At 40.1% G+C, this 13,434-nt stretch overlaps 2 protein-coding genes across 3 annotated transcripts; both read left to right on the forward strand.

The window, feature by feature from the left end:
• The first annotated feature begins 614 nt into the window (after window positions 1-614).
• LOC123985000 lies at window positions 615-6,291 on the forward strand. The gene is made up of 7 exons (XM_046072318.1): window positions 615-731; window positions 1,955-2,062; window positions 2,225-2,281; window positions 2,381-2,539; window positions 2,653-2,812; window positions 3,200-3,300; window positions 4,279-6,291. The coding sequence occupies exons 1-7, from the start codon at window positions 720-722 to the stop codon at window positions 4,441-4,443; spliced, it is 762 nt and encodes a 253-aa protein (XP_045928274.1). The 5' UTR covers window positions 615-719; the 3' UTR covers window positions 4,444-6,291.
• An 856-nt stretch (window positions 6,292-7,147) lies between these two features.
• Window positions 7,148-12,804, forward strand: si:dkey-14d8.1 (zinc finger protein 768). 2 transcript variants are annotated; one of them, XM_046071838.1, is made up of 7 exons: window positions 7,148-7,347; window positions 8,332-8,540; window positions 8,654-8,740; window positions 8,884-8,973; window positions 9,314-9,424; window positions 9,904-10,027; window positions 10,122-12,804. In XM_046071838.1, the coding sequence occupies exons 1-7, from the start codon at window positions 7,323-7,325 to the stop codon at window positions 11,807-11,809; spliced, it is 2,334 nt and encodes a 777-aa protein (XP_045927794.1). In that variant the 5' UTR covers window positions 7,148-7,322; the 3' UTR covers window positions 11,810-12,804. The 2 variants fall into 2 exon arrangements, with proteins under 2 accessions (XP_045927794.1, XP_045927793.1); XM_046071837.1 differs by having other exon boundaries at window positions 7,149-7,347; window positions 8,881-8,973.
• Window positions 12,805-13,434: the final 630 nt, after the last annotated feature.

Genomic DNA, 13,434 nt, shown 5'->3' on the forward strand with positions numbered 1-13,434 from the left:
AGTCTGCATGTCAAAGTATCCTTGGGCAAGATGCCCCCAAAACCCCTTATTGCTAGAAACAAGTACAGTCCATTTACCATATCATGCTTTAAGTGCAGAGCATTAAATGTACAGCATATTCTTACTATTGTTGATGCACATTCCCACATTCCACACAACAGTTATCTCAAAGGTTGTTCATCATTTCTAACACATCTGCTTCTTTTTTCCTCAATCTCCTTTGTGACTGGTATTGATTTGACAATGTGAATCAATAATCAATTCATGCATATATTATGCATTATGCAACAGCCCTTTTTGCACATCTACACACTCACTCTAGCAATCCAGCAAACCTTCCAACATTAACAAAGACCTCTCATCATCTTTTTGTCACTTTCTAAACAACAGCTTGGCCAATAAACATGACATATTCTAAGCAAAATATTCCCCTCAAGAGAATAAGCACCCACTTTCTCCTGACGTACAAAATTGATACGTGGGAGTTTATGGAAAAGTCTCAGGCGGCGTCAGTGTGTGACACAGTGACTCAGCCTGTAGGCGGTCTCTCCACCACGTCAAAAGACTTCACCAGTCTGTCTGGAGTGAAAGCAGACTGCCAGCCCATCCTCAAGTTTTACTACAGGCTTGGACATCACACACAGAATGAGCTCTGTCTTTGAACTGAAAACACTCCATTTCATGCACTGAATTTGAGCAACCACGGATTCTTGCTCCATATGAGGAAGAAAGTAAGTAGTAGAATTTCTTTTAATCCTGTTATTTTACACAAATGGTTGGTCTAATTGTGTGTTGTAAGTGTACAAACTGATGCAGCTATATCCTATAGCTTAATTATCACGTGTTGTGCTTGCTAATTAGCAGAATATTTGTATTTAGAGAAAGATTATTTGCCATGTCAGCTTTATTCTTGCAAAGAGATACAATTGTCTGATGACACAGGATCTCACTGATTTGATGAATTTTAGTAAAAATGATGAAAAGGTATTCAAATCCTTAACTAAAAGTATAAATACTACAATTAAGTAATCATCCTGTACTTAGAAATTGAGTTGAGCATGAAAAATAAAAGTACTTATGATGAACAACACTTCCTTTAACAGTTACATTAGTGTTGCAGTATTTTACTCTGTTAAGAGGTCTACAGTAAGTGCTCCATACACTGCTGGTGTTGCATCCTTTTAAAAGGAAGAGTAAAAGGAGACGGTTAGCTTTCACTCAATATATTAGACAAGGAAGATAAGCACGTGCATGGTCTCCCAGAAGTAAAGCTCCACATTCACTACATTCTGCTGCTGGAAAATATTTTTTTTATGAGAATGACAATTCTATGGAAGCAAAACACATTCCTGCCTGTCACACTGGCAGCTTTGAAGTCTGACAATTCTTCATATTTGTGCTCATTGTGCGTTTCAAATCAAAAATCCTCAAAGTAGCAAAGAATCACGTAAAGTTACGTAAACTTCCATAAATGTGACTTAGTTACATTGCATATGCTAAAGTGGTTTTGAATTTTTTGATTTGGTCTGGAACTAACAATCATTTTTTGTATTGTCGGTTAATATGCTGATTATTTTCTTTATTAATTGTTCATGATAAAAACACTGAAATGAATGTTGAAATGAAAAAATGCCATTCACAATTTCTGAGTGGTCCAAAGTGATACCTTCACTTTGCTCGCTTTGTCTTACTAACAGTCCAATTGGAGGTATCCAATGTACTGACATATATGACAAAGAATATTGCAGAAGCAGAAATGTCTAGTTGCATGATGTCCAGCATTTTAGAAAACAAGAAAACAATCAAACCAATATGAAGACTAACTGCAAACGAATGTGAAGACATTGTAGTTATTTTGAAAGAAAGTCAACTATAATAAATACAGTATATTATACCTGATGCACTGTAAATACACTGTATGTTGTTAACATGGACTTTTCTTTTTACCCTTCAGATCTTGAAAGCACCTTGTCTCCTCTTGAGTCTGTTCACAAGTTTGAATCTCTGCTCCGGAAAATTTGGGACACCGATAACTGATGATGTGAGCAAGCTGTCAATATTGGTGAGATTACTGAGACTACAGGTTCGATATACATCACATTTATATATCACTTTCATGTTATTTGTCACATGACCTTCTGGTATGTGTATATGCAAAGAAATGGATCTTGTATCACTGATATTATGTGGCGCAAATCGTCCTCTGTCATTATTTCCATTGTAGAAGCAGAATATCCCTTCTGATTATGAGATTCCCCTAAGTTACATTCCCAAAGAAGTGGTATGTATGAAGAAGTGAATGCAGAAATAACTTGGAACAGTTATATGCACATTAATACTAAACAAAGGATGTTGATTTCTTTTGCACCTACATCTCCAGGCTGGCACGTGCTGGGTGGTTTTAAATATCTATCCTTTGGAGCAAAGTCTTCGCAAGCTGGCCAACATGTTCGGTGCCATCTCCTCCAACAAAGAAAACATACTTGTCTTCATTGCCATGCTGAAGAGTTTACGCTTCACCTTTGACCACGAGGAACTGGTAAGTAATTAGCAGCTAAACACACAAGTCTGAAACAAGTACACAATATTTTTGACAATTTAATTGCGTAGTTGAGTTATTTTAGGATTGCTTGCTGTCATCTGATCCCCCAGGAAACAGCGATGCAAGTCTTCCAGTGTCACTATCGGGAGGGGAGCTTAATGTCTGGTCTTTACTTTGACTACATCAAAGACGTCTTGCATACTGCCTCTCAAGGAACAACCGGCTTCTCATGCAACCCGCCACCATGCCTTAATCCCCAACAAACACCAGGTACATAATTTATTTGCATTCATATTTTTAATGGATGCCTAAAAAACTTAAGCAGCTTAGTGGGCCATTAGTGGGCAGATATTGATTTGGGGACACACACAGCTGAGGAAAGGAATTACATTCGTAACCGTGAACACATAGCCAATACAGGTAATTTAAGGAATCCTATGATCAAAAGCTGCATTAAAGCAAGTCTCATGCCTGCTAAGTATGTTTTTATGCCACTTGACATTCAAAAGGGAACCAAAGTGAGTTTTTTTATGCGTGAAACTCACCAGCATTCTCTACTACCTCTCTAAAAAAACATCCAGAAGATTGACCTGGCCACTATCAAATGTCTATGGTGCAACTGTAGTCAGTAATAGCTCCAATATTTCCTTCTTCCAGGGGGTCAGGAGGAGGGTCGTGAATCCAGCTGGTCGAAGAGAACACCCTTGCTTCTGGCTCTCATCCCCTTCATAGCTTGTGTTGTTATCCTAGCATGGCTGGTAAGTGAGTGAACCAACTCAAAGAGGATTAACTACTTCTAAAGAGACATGACAATTAATTTTCAAATAATTCATACACATAGAGGGAATGCTGAGACTTGCAAATAGGCTTTTTTGTATAATTGAACAGGATGAATGGTCATTGGTGTATCGTCCCTTTTTCAATCAGCAACATCTTCAGAAATTTTAATTTGTCCAATACTTTGGCATGTGAGCAACTACCTCCAAAACTTATGACAATCCCATCAGCCTCGGATGTACTAATGTATGTAATGTAACGGTGTTTTTAATGCTAATTAGAAAATGTTAGCACGCTAACACACAAAATTAAGATTAAGGACATACCTACTAAACATCAGCGTGTTAGCATTGTCAAGTGTGAGCATGTGCTATCATAGCTGTAGAGTCTTTTTTTTTCTCCTTTGCTGCGTGTATTGGCACACACTTATCACACTATTCAGGCAGATAATTGAATGTAAGTGTAAAAGGATTAGAAATGTCAAACTCAAAAGGCATAAATAGTTTCTATACCGCAACGAGCACTTAATGCAATTCCTCAGACTCATCATGGTCCTCATATCAATGAGAATGAAGAATTCTGCTGGAAGCCATTTCACAATTAGTTATTCAGGCAGGATGATATCTTGGGTATATATTATCGACTGTATATATACCCCAAATTATAGTGGCTCTCTTACTTTTTGTATTTCCCATCAACTTCACAGAACCTTGTTCCTTTGGGTCTTTGTGGTTTCGGTCTAATGAAGTCCACATGATAATGTGGCTTTGCCTTCATGTGCACTTCCAGGAAGGCAATTCATGTAAAGTTAACAACTACTCATCAAATATTCAGTAGTACTTTGAGGCTCTGTTATTAATATGTAATGATTTCCGTTTTGGAAATTTATTGTTATTTGTTTGTCAAACAAAGAACACTGGCTGTAGGTGTGATTTTCTATCTTTATTTTTTATTTTTAGGTCAGGTCTGGAAGGCGTTTACCAGTGTGCAACACTGAAAATAGCCAAATGGCACCTTCTGACATGATTCCAACTGTGTCTGTCTCCATCCCGCTTCAAACACTCACCCACGCTGCCAACACTCAGCCAGCGGGGGAGGCCATCCCTGAACATGAGAGTGGATGAAGCATGACTAATAGAAAAGGGATATCTGGACAGCAGTTTAACAACTCACTCTCCAGGATGTTCTGTGATGGGCAAGAGCCTGCTGGATAAACGAGTGTTGTCTGACACTCTTCCTCTTCTTTCACTCATCTGAGTGCATGGACCCGAGCTACCAGAGAAAACTCACCTGCTGCGAAGGCAGGCGTATCACAAAATTCCCCAGGCTCTTCTAGCACCTCACCTCCCAAAGAGTTTTTTTGGGACCAGAAGATGAACTCTCTGCACAGTAGCTGGTTATCTGCCAAAATGTTCTAGCGAAGTACATTAATTGTCTCGTCTTGGCCAGTGTTTAACAGCATTTGGCTTCTATGTGCTGACCAAGTTGTTTTTTTTTCATTCCTGCCATTCCGAACTGTTGCCATTCAGGGTGTTGCTGTGAATGTATCGCTGGAGCCTCAAATCAAAATGATATCACACTGTTATTGGAGGACGTAATTTCATTCTGAGATGGGACCCCTGTCATCAATTTGTTGGCTGTGGCCTGGTGGTTACAGAGATGGTCCTTTCACTGCTGTGGAGTCAACATACTGCTCTTTTTTCTGACTTATCCTGAAATGCATTAGGGTACATGCAGAGCAGTGCATTCCTACCAGTACTGCCTTTTGTAAAACAACTTAAATGTATTTGGGGGAAAAAGGGCCGACTGAAGAAGCTGTGTATTATCTACTGCAGCTTGTCTTGTACTTGTTGTTGACGTTATTCTGATCTGTGATCTGTCACAAATTACCAACCAGCTAGTTGCAAACAACACACCGAGCAGTTCAACAAGCGCTCTACTTTGTGTATCAAAGATCTGACCAGATGGCAGAGAGCCATCGCCGGAGGCCCTTTGAATCCCACCATTGTGTTTCAAAGCTGTTGCCCAGTGATTTATAGCTGCTGCTCGGCCAACAGTGAGTTTGTTAGAGTTTTTCATGGCTTATTCACTGAGTCAATCATGTTCAGTCATGAGAACATGACTCCCCCGAGTGTGAGCGCTGTACTGTATGTGTCAGAGACAGGGAGCGAGAGACAGTACAGACGGGACAAGGGAGAGTGAGGGAGATATGGATAGATAGATGGATGGACGGATGAGCTCAGTGAGAAGCATAAGGAGGGCTTGTTCTCGCCACAAAAGAACTGGCCGTAGGCTGGAGGAAATGTCAGTTACAAACGCGACTGATGTCGGCAGATCACTATGAATCAACAGGCTAAGAATCTTTCCAGACCACAGGCTATGTGGCCTCATCTACAGATGATTATTAGTATATCAATAACAGTTTTCTGATTTACTTGCAAAACACATCTATGATCTATGGATTAATTAATGTTTTCATGTTGTAGAGAAGGTCTACAACGTGTGTTTTATTGTGTATCTGGTCACCAATTATACAAATTGGTCATTTTCTTTTTTAATTTTGTGAAAATGTGTATTTGTATTGTTTATGAGATGATTAAGTTATTTTGTCACACCACTTCCAAAATGTTTGTTCGTTGTTGTTGTTATAACTTTGTAAATAAAAAGTAGACCAATTCTAGTCATGAATGTACGGGGGGTGGACAAAATACTGTGAACATTCTGGGAAAACACAATATAACTTTGAAGTAAATCATTGCAATGGATGCTACAGCCTTGGGTCTTGTAGTTAGATGTCAATAGCTGTATTTATCATCCCACTAAATGCCGGTGTGTTATATATCTTGTTTCTTAGTTTCAACTGATCTCTGTTTCTCTTCTACACTTTCACTGAAACTCTTGCAGTTTGGCCTTTTTTGTTTGTTGTCTGTCTCAAGTTCTTTTGATAATTCACATATAAAAGTACTGATTATTAAATGTCTGGCTAACTGGCATTCAAATGAATACCATATGACCCATGTATGTAGCAGTTTATAACAGTTATTTGGTCAATGTCCTTTTTTATGATATGTTGATATTGTTTTGCCCACCCCCTGCAAATGGCCCATGAGAAAAATCACATTGTCAATAACATATGTATACTCTGAGATTGTCAGTAATGTAAAAAAAATATATTGGTACATCCTAGTATTGTTGTCTGTAAAACAGTGCAACAATTCTGAATGTTTCCTTCATATCTTTTTAATTAAAATGAAAAAAATAGAGAAAAAACATTCAACTTAAAAGAGACACGAAGTTCACTTAACATCGACAACTAGTGATTTCATAAAAGGCCTCCATTCTTGGTTTTTGAAGTGAAATATTTGAACTTATTCATAAGGATCTTAGAACAGATCATACATTCATGTAGAACTTTGTCAGGTCATCTACTCAGGCCTCCGAGCTTTGATGTTATCTCAAAGATGTACAAATTAAATGCCAGGGGTTGGTTATTGATTGCACAAATAAAAACCTTAGCATTATTTGTAGTTTTGATTACATTTATAATAATAAAACTGCATTTGTGGCTGTAATGTAGCATTGAGCTGGATGGTGGTTGACTGTAACTCCTTTATTTGTTTTACTGTTACTCCTGTTTGTAGTAAGACAAGAATGAGTGCATCAAACAAGGTCGTCAACAAGGTTAAAATCATTTTGATTACTTAAAATCATAATGTACCATCACAATTCATACGGCCGATTGTTGCTTTTCTGTGGCGTTTGCTTCTTCATAGCAACTTCCAAAGCTTTTATTTTTTACAGGAAGATCCGCCGGAAAAAGTCAGACTTTTGTTTTGGAAAGCCGCTACCCAGCGGTCGCCATTATTCTTCCTGGCTTGACGGTCGAGAGAAAGACGGTTAAATACTTTTAAACATTATATTTCAGGGTCAACTGCAACGTTGTACGCATATGTGTGCACTCGGTTGATTAACTCATGAATCAGCGACAGACCCTGAGCACATAATGGAGAAACGCTCTGATACTACAGGTAAGTTGCTAAGCTAACGTTAGCAAGCTAACAGTGGCTAGCTGCCGCCGAGAACGGTGGTCAGAAAATGAGATGCGGCGTTAGGCCATCTGTTGCGGTAACCTGACGGTTTTCTTTTAAACGCAGGTAAACATGCGTGTTGCGAAGTTTTTTCAGTTATTTTGGCGCTGTTTTGTGGTAAGCTAGCTAACGAGCTTTACAGGGGGCTGTCCAGCCTGCTTGATTTTAAATGAAAGCACCCCCGGATGTCCTGCTCGGGCACTGCATCGTGTAATATCATCTATGCGGATTCCCTTAAATAAGAACACACCGCCCAGACCATCAACTTAAAGTTTGAATCTAACTCTGCTGTAGTTTGGCGCTCATTCTCTACACGACTGCACGTGCACACGCAAACGTGCACACTTTCAACTCCTCTGCAGCTTATCTGCAGTGATCAAAGCGTGTAGTTAGCACTGCAGCGCCCCCTACAGAAGCTTCTGGCTCAACCACTTCTGCTGTCGGTAGTTTGTATTAAACACACATTTTGCAAACTCAGTCGTCATCATCACTGATAGAGGGGAAGATTCATCCCGAAGGGCGATTAAGCAAGTTACCCAGCAATGAAACAGAAACACAGTGTGAAGCACATAAACACATCATGAAAATTCAGTGTACACAAGTTGAAACAATAATAAAATGAGTGTATGTTTGTAATGCAGCCTTTTCCTCACACCATTCAGTTGGGTGATGGCAGAGAGTATTAAAAATGTGTATTTGCTAGTTTAGAGCTTTAGTTGTTGCGGGCCTTTTACACCCTATTTAGAACATATTTCTGTTTGACAGACAGAATAGCAACAGATAAAAGACAATGAGCTGTAAAACGGTGACATCAAAGACTCCTCAATGTGAAACCTAGCCAGCTTCAAACAAGAAAACACGCTGCTGGTGTTTTCACTCATGCTAAGCACTAAACGTCCTAACTATATGTAATATTCTGCACAGGTGTTGGAGGTCCCCTTCCCCTGGCCTCCCTTCGCTTGATGGCTTCCCCTCTGCAGCTGACATACTCGTACATATGGCAGGTCATACGGCAGAGAGATGTGAAGCAGTATGGGAAAGTGGAGGAGTTTGTGTCCATGGTGACACAGACTGTTCCTGAGGTCATGAGTTTCAAGCAGACTGCCCAGCTCCTTCTGGGGTTGAGAGCAAGGGTGAGAGTTTTTCCTCTATTATGCGTGTGTGTGCGTCAAATAGCAGAATGTAATTTATGTAAGCAGCAGAAATCAAGATCGGCATTTATTATAATCTGTGTCTTATACAATAGATCATTTTGGATTTGATTCACAAAGCGGGCCCACCAGATTCCAAGGCTATTCAAACTCTCATAAATAAGTTGAAGGTCTCTACAGGGGTAAGAATGGCAACTTTTTTTTTCTTTCTGAAAAGCATACAGTATACAGATATACCCTCTTTAAACACGGCGTGCGTTTAGAATCCCAATGTGTGAATTAATGTTAAACCAGGGAAATGAAAGTATTTCCTGTGTTATAGAAGGACTCAGAAGTGGAAAAATCTCAAACGAACTTCATGGTGCTGGTCCAGAATCTGCTCAAAAGCCCTGCTGAGAGGAAGCTTTTCTTCCAGGTAACCACTTCTGTTTTAATGTGGTATTAAACAGTGGTTGGTTGTAATCACTCAAAGCCATTTGGATGTGGTAACTGATGCTTTGTGGCTCTATGTGAATATGACAAACCGTTTATTGCTTCTAACATTGTCAGTACAGCATAGTATTTATGAATGGGGTCAAATTTCTGCCAACAGAAACCAGAAAATATGTTATTGAGAACAGCTACACCATAAATTCAGATGCATTAAACGCCTGCTTATGGCGCCTTAAATTCATGCATCACTCTATTTGAAAAAAGTGTTCACTCCCTCACAAGTCCTAATGCTATTAAACTCATATGCACTTTTCTCTCTGCAGGAAGTGTTTCCTGTTCAGTATGGCACAAAGTTCGACACAGCGCTGCAGGCACTGACTGCAGGTCTGGTGTGCAAGCTGGAGCAACTTCTACCTGTTCCCAATCTCTCTCAGGTGTGCACATGTACCGTCATTGCATTTTGACATTTAGCCTGGGGAAGTCACAGCAGGGTGGGATACTGATTGGAGCCAGGAAGTCTTTTTATTCGGTTGACCAGCCACAGGTGTTTTGTAGTTGATCATTATGGACAGGCCAAATGAATAAGATCAATAACACACATTATAGTATACAGACACATTTTCAGAATGTCTGCAAGAGTCATTCAATTAAGTTCCACACCTCTTGACGCTTTAAGTCATGTTGGAATGAAGTTTTACTATTACACTGGAAGAAATTGTCTTATTAAGGATCTGAATTAAGGATTTTGTTTTTGTTATTATATTACATATGTATAACAGCAAGACACCCTAAAAACTAAATAAAATAGCAGAGGAAAGCTTCCTGAAGTGGTAATATGTACAGAGATATGTGATAGATTAAATCTATACTGTAGACTCATTCATTATTTCCATTTTCTGCGTCTCTACCACAGCTTGGTGCCATGATCTCCACGGAGCCCAGTTTCCTGGAGGCGTGTGGAGGCTTCATCCCTGACCCCGGGGACCTGAAGACTCTCCTCCTGCACCAGCAGGCCAAGGGACTCCTGGGTGTTAAAGGTATACTTTAGGTTGTTTGTATGGAAGAAAAAGAAAACCATTAATTAAAATAAAATTATAAATGAATTTGACTAAGCCTTCTCCGTTTGCGCAGCAACCATCTCGTCCTCGGTTGGGGACTGTGTGCTCTCTTCACTCGCCTTTCGGCCCAAACCAGTAGAACCACCGCCACCACCACCACCAGAATCACCAAGGCGATTAGAGGTCACTCTCAACGAAACAAGCCCAGCCTCCCTCACTGACACAGAAGACTTGGGAGTGATGTCAGATGACTCTGATAGCCCAGCAGCCCCCGATACTGGACCACGGGGGAGAGTGCGATACACTCATAAAGCAGCTGATGGAAAACCTAAGGAAAAGAGTGTCACAACAACAGCTCAGAGGGAGAATTTGGTGCAAGAGACACAGGAACAGCCTGCCACAATTCTACAAAGCAGACGGGAAGATAAGGCACCAGCAACACCACACAAACCAGAAGTACAGCGGGGGCTGCTGCCATTGAAGTCAATCCCTTTCAAGGTAGTTCAAGTGCCGATCAAACCCGCTTCCACCGTACAGAATGCAGGCAGTGGAGGAACAAAAGATGTCCAAAAGCCCCAGACTCAGCGAGTCACATTGCATCAGTGGGTGTCACAGATTGCTACCAACTCGCTCTCACTCCCAGCGCTGCCACCACTTCCTCCAGCCAGGTTCAGCGCAGGAGATGACATGAAGCCCAGCATAAGAAGGAAAAAGCAAATTAGGCCTCCGGCTGACAGATACACCTGCAGTGTGTGCGACAAGAGCTTCCCTTATCAGTCCAAGCTAATGGACCACGAGCGCATTCATACAGGAGAGAAGCCTTTCGTGTGCACAGCATGCAACAAAAGCTTCAGAACACAGGCGTTCCTCAACAACCACCTGAAGACCCACAGCACGGCACGTCCTTACGCTTGTGGCCAGTGCGGTAAGTGTTTCACCAAACTTCAGAGCTTGACGAAGCACATGCTGGCCCACAGCGGCCAAAAGCCTTTCTACTGCAACATCTGCAACAAGGGCTTCACACAGTCCACCTACTTCAAAAGACACATGGAGTGCCACACGAGCCAGATGACGTTCCCCTGCAAGCACTGCAGCAAAAGCTTCCCAACTGCTTTCAAGCTGTCGAACCATGAGCGCTGGCACACCAGAGATCGCCCCCACATGTGCGAGCGTTGTGGGAAGAGGTTCCTCGTTCCCAGCTTGCTGAAGAGACACATGGGCTACCATATCGGCGACCGCCAGTATCTCTGCTCCCAGTGCGGAAAGACCTTCGTCTATTTGTCCGACCTGAAGAGGCACCAGCAAGACCACGTGCCCAAAGCCAAGATCCCGTGCCCCGTTTGCCAAAAGAAGTTCTCCAGCAAGTACTGCCTGAGGGTTCACCTGAGGATCCACACCAGAGAGAGACCCTACCGGTGCTCCATATGCGACAAGACCTTCACTCAGGTAGGGAATCTGAAGGTCCACATCAGGTTACACACCAACGAGCGCCCGTTCAGCTGTGACGTGTGCGGGAAGACCTACAAGTTGGCTTCCCATCTGAACGTCCACAAAAGGACTCACACGTGCAAGAAGCCCTGGACGTGCGACACCTGTGGGAAGGGATTCTCCGTCCCCGGCCTTCTTAAGAAGCATGAGCAGTTGCATACGAGGGATGCTAATCCCGACTTCTCTGGCAAACGGAGACACAGAGGAAAGCACAAGCAGCACTCCCTCAAGAGGAAGTATGATGAGGAAGATGAAGCTAGCGATGATTATTAATCAAAGAAACCTTTTGTATTAAATAAGCTCTGATTTGGGGCTTCCTGGGCTGATGTGGATCACTGATGACAGCTGGTCAAGTTTTCAAGTTTTTTCCAGGTTTGCTATCTTAAGGTGGGGATCAGGTCATTGTGTTTTGTTCGGTAGTGAAAACACATTTTGAATGTTTTTTTTTTTCTGATCATTGAATTTAAAGTCTCCCAGTTTGAGTTAAAATAGGTATTTAGATGACTCCAATCGTTTCAGCTAATAAAGTCCATTGTTTCACTGCACTGTCAGTGCTGTTTTTCATATAACTAGGTGATGTGACAAACTGAGTTTAGGTAATGAAGTTACCCTAAGCTGTGTCATTTTGAGAAATATAAGGTAGCAATTAAATAAATAATTTTCTTATCTGTTTTTGTAGTTAGTAGTTGGTCATTTTTGTTACCAAAAACCCTACGATGGGTTAAAAGAAATATAATCTTCCAAACACTTTTCAAGACGCTACTTGAATATAGCCAGAATTTAAGAGAAAAGCATCATGTTAACAATACAATAATTATAAGTATTTCAATGCATGTGACTTGATAGTTTGTCTGGTATGTAATAAAATGTTGTAGTGTCAGTAGGAAACATTTTATCTTGTTACTGTATTCTTGTGGTAATGATTCAAACGTTTTTTTATGTAACCCTGAACTATAAACATTACAATTACTTTGCTTTTGTTTTAGAATGAAAATAGGCTGGTTTGTGTTTATTATGATTTTACTTTTAATCAGCTGTAGATGTAGTTTTGTTAATAATTATTTTACACAAGAAAACATTGAGAATTTTAACGTAGCTACCAGACAGTAAACATTATACAAATGTGTGATGAGCTTGTGCTGTGAATCTTAGCGTTTCCATTACTTATCCTACTGTGAGTAGGCATGTAAATAAGCCCATTAATACCTCTTGTCAATATTTTTTTGTTTTTGATGTTTTGCAGAAAAATAAAAAGACATGGTAAAGGACTGTTATCCTACTGATGTGTTTATTATCTTGTGAAAGACATTTTTCTCCACTGCGGTCTTGACCAAACATGAGCCACAAAATGGCACATAAATAGGGGTTTATGTTTAGCCAGTTGAGCTATCAGTGCTCAAATCAGGATCAGAATCAGTTTTATTGCCAGTTACATTTTCACATACAAGGAATTTGCCTTTGTATAAATTGGTGCTTACAATACACATGAACATAAATAGAAATGTAAATATATAAAAAGTAACTAGATCAAAAAATGTACAAGTATACATAAAATTACAATAATACTATAACACAATGCTGACAAGAATTGTTTTGTATTGTAACAATAGCTTTTTAAAAATTATAAATAACTTTATTTAGAATTTAATTTTTCTGTCAGTCATACCAGTTCTTGAACAAAAATTAGAATTTATATGATTAAAAATTGAGAGATGAATAAGTGTCAGACTTCTTTAACAAGTGGTGACAGAAAGTATCCGTTAGGTAAAAAGCCCGAGTATATAGTAGTTATTGAAATGCATTTCTTTCGTTACAAATTTAAGAGACTCAAAGTACATGTCAATTTGAATTAAGAATAACTTAAAACATGGGGTTGACTTAGAGCATTTAGCTTGTGT

Source organism: Micropterus dolomieu, linkage group LG16 (genome assembly GCF_021292245.1).
Source record: "Micropterus dolomieu isolate WLL.071019.BEF.003 ecotype Adirondacks linkage group LG16, ASM2129224v1, whole genome shotgun sequence".
NCBI classification, from domain to species: Eukaryota; Metazoa; Chordata; class Actinopteri; order Centrarchiformes; family Centrarchidae; genus Micropterus; species Micropterus dolomieu.

Coding starts and splice junctions, on each gene's coding strand:
- LOC123985000 (XM_046072318.1), top strand. Junction 2,063..2,224: donor TGAGCAAGCTGTCAATATTG/GTGAGATTACTG, acceptor TTTCCATTGTAG/AAGCAGAATATCCCTTCTGA. Junction 2,282..2,380: donor GTTACATTCCCAAAGAAGTG/GTATGTATGAAG, acceptor CTACATCTCCAG/GCTGGCACGTGCTGGGTGGT.
- si:dkey-14d8.1 (XM_046071837.1), top strand. CDS start 7,323: ATGGAGAAACGCTCTGATACTACAG. Junction 8,741..8,880: donor AGTTGAAGGTCTCTACAGGG/GTAAGAATGGCA, acceptor CCTGTGTTATAG/AAGGACTCAGAAGTGGAAAA. Junction 10,028..10,121: donor GGGACTCCTGGGTGTTAAAG/GTATACTTTAGG, acceptor CCGTTTGCGCAG/CAACCATCTCGTCCTCGGTT.